Source organism: Lonchura striata, chromosome 2 (genome assembly GCF_046129695.1).
Source record: "Lonchura striata isolate bLonStr1 chromosome 2, bLonStr1.mat, whole genome shotgun sequence".
Classification (NCBI taxonomy): domain Eukaryota; kingdom Metazoa; phylum Chordata; class Aves; order Passeriformes; family Estrildidae; genus Lonchura; species Lonchura striata.
This window is the reverse complement of record NC_134604.1, coordinates 39,349,975-39,361,663: the sequence shown is the minus strand read 5'-3', so window position 1 is coordinate 39,361,663 and position 11,689 is coordinate 39,349,975. Positions and strand designations below refer to the sequence as shown.

Genomic DNA, 11,689 nt, shown 5'->3' with positions numbered 1-11,689 from the left:
ATTTGTCTCCATGGGTTACTCTGGGAGCTTGAAGTGAGCAGCACAGCAGCTGTCACTCAAATCTGCAGCCACCCATCATGAGCAGGGAGTAAAATTCACCTCAAAAATCTCTTCAGTGGTGAGATTTCTTTGTTGTTTTTTTTTTTTTTCCCTTAAAATAGATGCATTAGCTGAGAGTCATTTAATGGCAAAAGAGTACAATAAGAGATTCAGTGAGGAACTGGTCTTCTTGGTATTAGCTTATATTTTTACAGTCCTTCCTCCTTGCACTGTATATCAGCAAAAACACTCCAGATTCAGATGAACTACCTTACACATCCTCTTTCTCTAAGTCATCTTCATCCCATCATGTCATATTTTCACACATTGTGTCCTACCATATCTGCCTTCCACCCCTCTGGGTCTTTAAATGAAGTTTATCTGGAGAATTTTATGGCTGACAATTTTGTGGGTTTTTTTTTCCCAAGAGATGAAAAAAACCAGGGTCAGTCCAGACATTCTCTGCAGATGACCTTCACATGAAGGGTGCAAGGTCAGGTATGTCCTCCCAGGAGTGTCTGATTGCAGAGCAGGCTGAGACCTGGCTGCATTCACACTCAGCCACATGCACCTTCAACTTCTTCCTGTTCCTGCCTACAAGATATGTTGCAAAACATTTGTTCATAGGAAAAAAAACAAAAACCAAAAACCAAAAAAAAAAAACCACAAACAAAACAAACAAAAAAACCCCAAAAACAACAACAACAACAAAAAAATTAGTATGTTTACACTGTTTTAAAAGTTTGTGGAATACCCATTTTGAGCAAGGAAGGCAAACCAGAGAAACCAAGGGCTCCACTGACACTGGCAATGAAGCTGTAGTTTCTAGGTTCTTGTAGCAGGTTCATTTAAGGTGGAAGTATTTCTAATTACCACCCAAAAAAATGTACCTTTAAAATGCACAGTGTCCCTTTCTGTACTTAAAATAATTGGGTCAAATTTAAAAGCCATTACTCAGTGAAAATAGCATATGATTATAAATATAAAGGAATATTTCTCCTAAGGTAGGTTAAGTAAGCATCTGGTTGTCAGGCTTTTTCATATTTTTTAATTTTCACTTCTTTTTAAGCACTAATTATAGAGTCTTCCCACCAGATCACTGCATATCTTACCAACATCTTTATTTCCCCTTGTACAGAGAGGTGTCACAGACAACATGGAGTTCCTGCACTTCTCCCCTTTTCTTCTCAGAGCTATCACCTATGTGCCTGCGTGTTCCTACCATGTCCTGCCAACAGGATATGCTTAGCCTGTGCCACTGTCACTTCCATGCACAGCCACTCCTGTCTGTCTGCAGGAGCTGTCACACTGCAGAAAATCTTCCTAAAGATTTGGCTTTTCACTCAGAGTGCATCTGAGAAGAAGACATCTGAGATTTCACCACGAAAATGAGCTACCCACTCCAGGGATGAACAAAGGTATCCAGGAAAGCCATATATGTGCCCTAAACCAGGCAGATTTTACATAGAATTGGTTATAAAGAGCCATAAACAGAGAGATGGTAAAGATAGACAGAGATAAAAAGATAAAAATATATTGGTGTGGCAACTCTACAATAAATGCACAATAAATGTAACCAACTTAATTCCATAATGCATGTATGAGGCTTTTCCCCAGAATGATTTCTTTTTACAGAGAGGTTCACGAAGTTTAAAAATCTGTATCATTCCTATAGTTTAATTGAAGAATCCAACACCACCTCGCTTTGTTACCACTTTGCAATGATTGCTTTGAGTATCTCATGTATCTCCTTTCACTGGTCAATGGTAAATCTTATTTACTGCTTCCTAGGTTTATTTTGATCATTGCTGAGAGTTTAGTCTAGTTTTTTTAAACAGACAAATTCTTAGCCCTATCTTTGGCTTTAGCCTTGTGCCTAGAACCCAAAGAAATATGGATTATCTTCATACCATTTCATATCAGACAAAATATAACATCTCTCCTACTTTAAGCCAATCTGGTAATACCCCACACATCAGTGTTCCATTAGGCATATCAACACTAATTCTTATGCTCTTAATCTTTGCTCCTCACAAAAATAAGATTGGATATCTACCAGAGAGGGGAGAAGGCTGCAGAATTGCCAGTGTTTTTCCAAAGACTGAGATTCTACATCTGGTTCTCCAGACTTTTGGGTTTATCGCTCTGTTTCATACTGCTTCTTTTGTTGCAAAGTCCAGCACTCAGCAGTTTCTTTACAAGGCACCACTATTTCCACTGATTTTTTTCTGACTGTGTACTCAATCAAAGAATATTATCATTGTGCCATTATTCCTCTTTATAAAGTAAATTAAGCAACAGAAAATGGCTCTAAATATACCAGGTTTAGTATCTCTGAGTGTATTTTTTACATTAACTTTAGCTACTGGAATTTGGGCTTCTTGGAAAAGCAGAAAGGATCAGCAGAACAGGAACCCAACAGAGATGGCCATGGTTGGAGGCAGGAATATACATGTTTTCATTGGATTGTTTACTGCAACAGGTAAGCGATCTTAAAAGACTTTTAAAAATTCTTCTTAAAACACATGTATTGCATAGATCTGGGTGACTTTTCTTTCAAAGGAGATGAACTCCTTTAATGTCAGGGTAGATTTTTGCCTAAGTGTGACTTTAAAGGAGTATGGTTTCATGAATCATTTTGGGATGGATTCTTACAAACCTCTTCACACTGAGCAGAACCTAATGTTTATGTATATTCTCTTAAATTAAAGAGATTCATTTAAGAGTTTAGTTAAGAGTTAAAAGTTTAATTTAAGAGTGACAAAAGAATACAACACTTTTCATTAAGGAGGACTGTGGCCTTAATTGTGAACCAGTTTCTGTTATCCAACATAACAGACAAATTTTACTCACAGAAAACTCCAGTTCTGTGTGAAATAAATTGTCAGTCATGGTGAGCATTGGTTTCTCTCTTAAAGAGTTTCCCTCAATTTCACTTTTCTCTCCTTGCTGCCTGGCATAATCTGAATTTTGCTTCCCTGACTTGTTTTTTGTAAAGGCATCCTCCAGTGTCATTTGCATGGCTAAGATACTTAAATAATTTTGTAGGTTTGTTATCTGCCTGTTTGCATTTGTTTTCCCTAATGTCTATTTTCTTAGACCCTTCAAGTCTTGAAGGACAACCCTGTTGCTCTTGAAGGAGGGTAATTCTACAAAGGCAATTCCATTTCCTCTAGCAAAAGTCTTTCTCTGAGAAAAAAATTTAATTAAAAATTACTATATTCAAATTGCCTCTAAATTTTTAAACACTGAGCTTTTCCATGCACACACAAGTATTCATTCTTGAAGCTGGAAAATTATCTAGAGTGAGATTCTAATACAATTACCTATAGTCAGCACATCTCTGTATGGCAGAAAACTTTGCAAAAAAAATAGAGATGTGATAAAATATTTGTAGAAGAAAAATGTTTACAAGTTCTCAGAGTTTTCTGCAGGGCTAGTTGAGAATATGTCTCTCAATTCTGACCTTTCCATCTTCCATGATTACAGCCACCTGGGTTGGAGGAGCATACATCAACAGCACAGCTGAACTCGTCTATCTGCCTTCAAAAGGATTACTGTGGGTCCAGGCACCTGTGGGATTTGCCTTGTCCCTTGCTGTTGGTAAATAATTAATGTGATTAAGGCACATAAGCTTTAAAAAGATATCATAGGAGTATATTAAAATATGTAATAGAATATAGGGTACATTTTAAATGTGATTTTATTTTTTTCAGTTTCCCATATATCAAGAATAAGCATTTATAATGCTGTCATCTTAACTGAAACGTAAGTTAGGATAGCTTGGAGCTGGTGTAGAGTTTTGCCTGCTTGTAGTAATTTATGGGACAAAAATCTTATCTGAGGATTTAGAAGAATGTGTCTATTGCTTTTTTCACATGGTCTCTAATTCACAGACTATTGAGAGTATTGGTATCTATTTTTTTCCTTGGAATTTCTGAGTGATGAAATAATAGTATCTTGATTTTTCCACTAAAATGCATTCTTCTGAGTAGTCTCATCTCAGGATGAATGTGTTGTGCATCCAGCTTATGCAACTTTGTAGCTGATTTTTTTTTTTTTTTTTTTGAGACTAAGCTAAGTGTGCAGTGTTCTACACCTGAATTGCCATTTCTAACCCTGAGAATTATTGGACTCATGCCCTCTTGCCAAGGCCAAAGTTGCTTTCAGGCCACATTGTACTATAACTCTCCTAGGGACATAAGATGATGAAAGCAAGGAGACCTGTGCAGACCTCACACAGGAATTCCTAAAAGAACAATAACCTTTATTCTCAAGTCAAAGAAAAGAGTCCAACTGACATGAATATGAATCAAGCTTGGAAATATATTGCAAGGACTGCTTCTGTGAGTAACTCCTACTAATGAAATGAGGAGTGCAGGTCTGATCCTGCAATCTTTGCTCAGGTCAGTAGTGCCCAGACAAGCAGTCCTACTGGCTTCAGGGTTAGACACAATATGTATTCTTTAGTTTTAATGAGATGGCTGCACATCTGAGGTCCAATATTTAGATGAAGGTGGGTGGGACTCCACTCAAAGTGCAGATTAAAACAATATAGTTCTGGGAAGAGACAATGAAGCTGCCAAAATGAAAAATGTAATCAGAAAAAGACCACATATCAACAGGTTGCATCACATGACCAAGGACAAAACTTTGCCTCCTTTTTAGCCAAACGTGTCTTCAATGACTTGCTCTGTCTACTGACATTGTCCATGGGATGCTTTTCAGGAAACTTTATGTCTCAGATTGGTAGGTCCTTGAGGAGGCAGAGGAGATTATATATGGGTATCCTCTGAGCTAAATTCCCGTTACAGTCACAAAGGAATTTTGTGCCATTTGGGCTGCCACAAGGCACCCCACTCTCTGGCCTCCAGTAGCCACTCCAGAAAGATCTAGATGTGCCAAAAGTGGGTGGTTATATATATAAGCTTCAAGCCAATATCCTTTATAAGATGGGAACTCTCAAATGGACAGAACCCTACATTTAGCAAGTGAATTTAAACCCTAGTGTCTGGTTGGCTGCATAATTCTCTAGGGTCCATTATGTATGAATTTACTAGGTGGGTCTGATACACATATACCATATTGCTCTTACCTCTTTTTTTCTTGGAATATAAAACATGCAAAATTCTACCAAAATGTCATTTCTTTCTAACAGGTGGTTTCTTCTTTGTAAATCCAATGAGATCAAAGAATTACGTGACCGTAATGGACCCCCTTCAAGAAATTTATGGGAACATGATGGGAACCTTACTCTTCATTCCACCACTGCTAGGAGAGGTGTTCTGGTTTGCAGCTATCCTGGCATCCCTGGGTAAATACTTGCTTTCCTGTTATATTTGTTAAAGGTCACGTGGACTAACAGAGTGTAGTACACCTTTGGGAATTGTGGAAAGCTGTGCTTCATGTCTCCTTCTGTGAGAGAAACAAGAATTTCTCATTTCTAGAAAACATGTTTTCAGGCTTAAAATAAATAGTACTATATAGTAATTACATTATAGTAGAGAACTCTTCCAATGCAAGTTTGTACCTTCCTCTCGCCGGTAGAAGAGCAGATGTAAAAAGGCAATGGCTCTGCAGCAAGGTGAAGCAGTAAGAGTGTGGGAACCCCGGCCTTATTCTGGGTTCCCATGTGGTGGTGAAGTCTCTCCTCCAACCCGTGCTTCCAAAGAAAAACTCCGCAGCCTCTTGTTGTTCGGTCTCAAGACGATTTATTGCTAATTATCTAACAGATTATGTTCTCGGGCTGCGGCTGTTTGCTCAGCGGCCCAGGCAGAGACACACACACTCCTGACACCCTGTCTGGTGTCTTCTTCTCTCTCCCCGCCCAGGGCTGCTGCTATCTTTTATATGATATATTACATATTACATGTTTATAGTTTCTCCCCAATACCTACTACCTATATTACAAAGTGCTTTTCTACTCTAAACCAATCTGTGAGTGCCAACATCACCAAGAACATGAAGGCAAGGAAAAGGAAGGAGGAAGAACAGGATCATCCCACTTTCCTCCATCTTAGAACTTCTGACCCCCATGTACAAAGTAAAAACCCCCCTGTACATGTGCTAAAACCCCCCTGTACAATACTAAAAAAATTTCCCCTCTACTTTGTAACTACTTTTACTATATTATCTAACCTTTTGTGACTGCTTGTTCCACCTCCAAAGTTGGTAATTCATTCCATGGCTCAAACTCAAAATCACAGCTGTTTTTCAGGTGCCTGCCAAGGTCTAAAATGCTTCTGACCAAGGCCTGGAACCTCTAAAAATGTCTGAGAGACATTTTGAGTTCCCACATAAGAGCAGAAAGGAATCATGGGCTCTCTCAAGTTCCCACAGTACACGCTCCCTGTAAACTGCACTTTTCATACAGTATGTTGTACTGGCACCAGGGGAATAACATATCCTCATTAATCCTGTATTCTGCATATATGAAATCTGTCTTAAAATACTTGACTGCTGTCCTTTGCAGGAGCAACAATGAGGGTCATCTTGGATATTGGAGGCTCTTTGGCTATCACCATCTCGGCCTGTACTGTCATACTTTACACTCTGCTGGGAGGCCTCTACTCTGTTGCCTACACCGATGTCATCCAGATGGTTTTCATTACCCTCAGCCTGGCAAGTCCTGTGCATTTCTTTGGTAGTTTTCTAACTAAAGGGAAAAGTGCTGCTCTTCTTTTCAGCATATCTCAGATGAAAAATAACTTCCTTGACCTGCAGTTCTCCTTTAGCAAAACATATTTCCTGAAAAACATTGCAGTCTTTGTAAGTCTTTGTACCTCACGCATTTCAGACAGTGCTCAGACAAGCCATTGGCCTTGCTGGGTGAACACAAAAAGGTCTGCACAAAAGTGAAGTTTGCAAAACTAGTCTAGAACCATTTTGAATGGAGAGAGATCTGTCTACAGAAAGTACCAATTAACCTGAATAACAGACTCATGTTCTTGATGATGCTATGAACCAGAAACATATAGATTTAGAGTAAGGAAGGGGGAGAAAATGAGAAAATGGTTAACAACTTCCATTTCTGTCCTAGTGGATCTGTATCCCCTTTGCCCTGGTGAATTCTGCAACGGAAAGTATTTATTACACTGCAACCCATCAATTTTACCAAGACCCTTGGATTGGGAAAATAGAGAAACAGTATCTTGGAAGGTGGCTGGATGACTTCTTCTACTTGGTACGGAGTATTTATTGGACAAATGGTTGGGAGGAGGAATTGTGCAGGGACTTTCTGTCTGGAAAGCTTGTGAGTTCTACCAGCCAGGAGCCATAGCATGGACAGTTGACACAGGCTGGAGGTGTAAAACTGTCTCTAAACACCCCCTGAAGCAACCTAAATGGACTGGGGAGACTCAGGGTTCAGCTGTGGGATGAAAAGAAGCAGTAGGGACACTCCATCCTTTACCTACATGGAGGAACATACCTCTTGAGTAAGACCATCCAGGCAGCCAGTTCCTCTCCTGGCACCTAAATGAGTAATTTCCTACCTTTTGAGACACTGGTCTTGCAGCCTCAATAGTATGCTTTTAACATAAATATGAAAAATTTCCTCTATTTGAAAAAAACCAAAATTAAAATGACATGGCTGCAGGTCATCAGCAAGCACAGTGCGATTGGCTCCACTGCACAACACAACTTTTGAGTTACCACTATAGCCAAGACTCCAGGAGATTGTTCTGCTCTTACTGAACTGATAACAGGGACACATAGAAGTTTGTTTGGTGAGGACAGAATCTTCAGATTTTATCTGATTAATTTTGTGTACTAAGGAAGTGAAAATTATGGCTTTATTTTTCATTTTAAAAGCTGGATAGCTAAGTTTGGGTATATTTATTTACAAAATATGCATTTCTGAAAAACTTCCTTTTCACTTCCTCTGTGCCTGATTCACAATTCCAAACAACCATTTTTCAGCTTTTTCCATCTGCCAAACCATTCACTTGTTTTTATTAAAATTTCACGTCCAATGTGAAATAGATGAAAACAAAGGAAACAGGGAATTATCAACCCATCAGAAATATTATCCTCAAGAGTTAGAGCTGGGCAACATTTATGCACTTGAAATGAGAATTTGATTATTTGAAACTAGAATTTATTATGGATGACATCCTACAGCAGCCTGGTTGGTATCACTGGTAACCGATGAATGTTTCAGGTGCTTGGCAGTATCCCGTGGCAGACTTACTTCCAAAGGGTGCTCTCTGCTGCCTCGACGGGACAGGCAAGGCTCATCTCCTACCTCTCTGGACTCGGGTGCTTTGCAATGGCCATCCCTTCAGTGCTCATTGGGGCAGTCGCAGCATCAACAGGTAAATTGAATTGTTTGTCTCTGAGTAATCAATGTGGTTTTGGCAAAGGTGATTAAAATGGGATCCAAAGAAATCCTAATAGAGACTTCAAATTACCCCATCCCATGGTCCTCGATACCAAGGTAGGTAATCTGTCCAGAAAATGCGGAGCCCTCTGAGCTACATTGCACAACTACTTACAGACATTTTAAACCGCCCCAAGACATGTTTAAAGCTATTTTCTTATAAAAATTACTTTTCCCAGACTTTGTGTTGAGGAAAGATGAAGGCAGACTCTCTTGTATCATCCTAATTTAGAAGAAATTTTATGCTTCTTTATGTTCATGCCTTACACATGTAAGACACAACAATATTACTAAAGATTGTTAATAAGGTTCTTTCTTAAAGTAATCAAGAAGTTCACTCCTGCAAACTCACAGTCTCCATGCAGGGAATCAGTCCTGTGTTGGCTGTGAGCAAGGGTAAAAGGACAGCCAGATCACTGAACATTTAAGGAAATCAGCTGAAGTCATTACTTCATCCAATTCCCTTCTCCTCATGAGCAGTCTCTAGAGGTTGACCTTCAATTGAGCCAAATCTGGAATCACACAGGGCACACCTATTTCAAAAGATGCTGCTGAGGAAAAGGGAAACTTTTGATCTAGTGGGAGCTGCAGCATGCTACGGGAAATCACTAAAGTTCACAAAATAATAAAAAAAATCAATCTACGTCCTAAAATACTGAGTGGATCTCAGTTCTTAGTCCTTCTGTGGCCCCTGTGAAAAGGCAATTTCAAAGCCAGCAAAAACGGTCACAAAGGATTTATTGTGACTTTCCCTTGTTTTGTTTTAAAGACTGGAATCAGACAAGCTATGGTCTTCCAAGTCCATTTGAGAGAGGGGAGTCAGCGATGATCCTACCGCTCGTTTTACAACATCTCTGCCCAGCATATATCTCCATTACTGGATTGGGAGCCATTGCTGCTGCTGCAATGTCTTCTGCAGATTCAGCTCTTCTCTCCACTGGCTCCATGTTCGCTCACAATATCTACAGGAAAATCCTGAGGAAAAAGGTACCTGGTTGCAGCATTCAGTAGTTTTGGTGTCATTAAAGGTAGTCTTGTTTCAAGTCTATTTCTAAATCAGTCTGTGACTGGAGGTGTGTGTCCTTCAGCTGCTGAACTGGTTTCTGGAGATAGAGCTGCAGACATAAGCCAGGGGTGTTCATATCCTCTGTAGGGGTACCAATACCCATACTGGTGACCTTTGCTCATTCTAACAAGACTAGTATAAAAAAAATTTGGACTAAGGTATTAATGGAAACAGCATAAAACCATGACCCTTAAAATCAGAGGGTCCCTCCAGGGGTACCTGCCCTGCCTGGCTGCTGGTGGCAAGTGGTGCCTGAAAGCATCAAGGGCCTGGGGAGAACCAGCCCAGGCCAGAGCAGTGCTGGCCATCCCTCCAGAAAACACAGTGTCTCTAATGCTGCAATCTCTGCTTTACAGGCGTCAGAGACAGAGGTGCTGTGGGCCATGAGGACCTCCATGTTGGTGTTTGGGGCTGGGGCTGCTGGTCTGGCTTATTACTCCAGCTCTGTCTACAACCTCTGGTTCCTCAGTGGGGAGCTGGTGTACGCCCTCCTCTTCCCCCAGCTCTGCTGTGCCCTCTTTGCACCCAGCACGAACACCTATGGATCAGCTGCTGGCTTCTTGGTTGGGCTCCTGCTGAGGCTACTGGCAGGGGAGCCTGCCCTGAGCATCCCCCCTGTCATCCACTACCCAGCCTGCTCCCTGGTGAATGGGACCTACAGCCAGCTCTTCCCCTTTAAAACATTCACTGTGCTTCTTACCTTGGGCACAATCCTTGCTGTTTCACACCTGGCCAAGGCCCTGTTTCAGCACAGCCTCCTCCCTCGCAGCTGGGATGTTTGCAATATCACAGAGGGAACGGCCATCCCCATTCCCTTGCAGCAGGTGGAGAAACAGGAGCATTTGCCGACCACTGCACTAGAAGAGAACCAGGATTAAATGTGAGGTTTCATTTGAAAGGCCACAGTGTGTTCAGCAGTTAGAGCACGGCACAGACAGCATCGCTCTTTGGTTTCTCCACTAATGATTGTGTTAAATTCCTCACAAAGAAATAAAGAGGTGTTCTGTTCATCCAAGGAGAATATGTGAGTTTGAAGTCAGCAGTGATTAAAGTCACATGGTGATGGAGTACAATCTTGTGGTGGTGACCATGGGACACCTTGGGCCCCAGCAGTGGTTGCTTTGAGGCGCCCCTGGTATTCCACCTGAAAGCAAAGCTATAATCCTGCTCTAACAATTAGAGTGCTCCCAAGTCACCTACTTTTCTGACCACAAGGAAGACAAATTAAAGTCTGATAGATTGGGTATTCTTGATTAAAAAAAAAAAAAAAAAAAATGTGAGCAGACCTGTTTCCATTAATAGCAAGGGGTTTAGCATAATCATCCCTGGGGAGCACATCAAACCCCTGAAAACAAAAATTATTGAAAGCAGTGCAACTGCCACAGCAGTGCAGCAGTAATATCAGTTCTGCACTATTCCTTGCATGCTTTACAAAGGTTTCCTTCATACTGCAAAAGTTTTTGCATGTCTCTCCCCACTGCAGTATCTGCCAGTGGATCCCTCAGCCTGGGAATGTGTGACATATCCCCTCTATAAAATCTGGTAGGGCAGTAACAGGTAAGCAAGGTAAAGCAACAGCCCTTAACTATTCACTAAGAAAAATAGCCACTATTAAAAAAAAAAAAAAAAAAAAAAACACGAAAAAAAGATAGGAAAATAGATGTGCCAGACAGACTACTGGAATTTTGTCTAAAACCTGTTAAATTATTTATGTCAAGGTTTTACCCTAGCACAGCGACAGGATGGTTGGTATGTGACATACACAAACTGGTGTGTGGGAAGTCAGAGAACTGTGATAACAGAAGGGTGCTGGAAACTGATCCTAAACTTTCCTGCAGGGACACAAAATCCTAAAATGCTGAAGGCAAGATCCCAAAATATTCAACCCACAGATAAGTACAGAAAAGCCCCCAGTATCTTTGCATAAATTCTTAATGGCTTGGAAGACAAGAAACCCAGATAAATAGTGAGTTTGGACTCTAGCCTGAAGTCTGATGGACTGAGAACATGCCCCAGTGAGATGGATCATTAAGATGTGAGCTGAATTAAAGATTCAGGAGAATTCCACAGTAATGGCTCATGGATGGCTGACATTTTATACTTTCCCCAGCAGCTGTGCAGTATCTTATTGGGGTCAGTTGCAAATCCAGCCACAAGAGCCAGCAGGAACCACAATCACAGTACCTTTCCAAAGTGGTTGTGGG

The 11,689-nt window shown here is 40.7% G+C and overlaps 1 protein-coding gene across 1 annotated transcript; it reads left to right on the top strand.

The window, feature by feature from the left end:
* The first annotated feature begins 2,343 nt into the window (after positions 1-2,343).
* LOC110478387 (high affinity choline transporter 1) lies at positions 2,344-10,452 on the top strand. The gene is made up of 8 exons (XM_021544955.3): positions 2,344-2,521; positions 3,529-3,642; positions 5,198-5,353; positions 6,512-6,660; positions 7,079-7,222; positions 8,201-8,354; positions 9,189-9,406; positions 9,842-10,452. Exons 1-8 carry the CDS (start codon positions 2,344-2,346, stop codon positions 10,361-10,363), a joined length of 1,635 nt encoding a protein of 544 aa, XP_021400630.2. The 3' UTR covers positions 10,364-10,452.
* Positions 10,453-11,689: the final 1,237 nt, after the last annotated feature.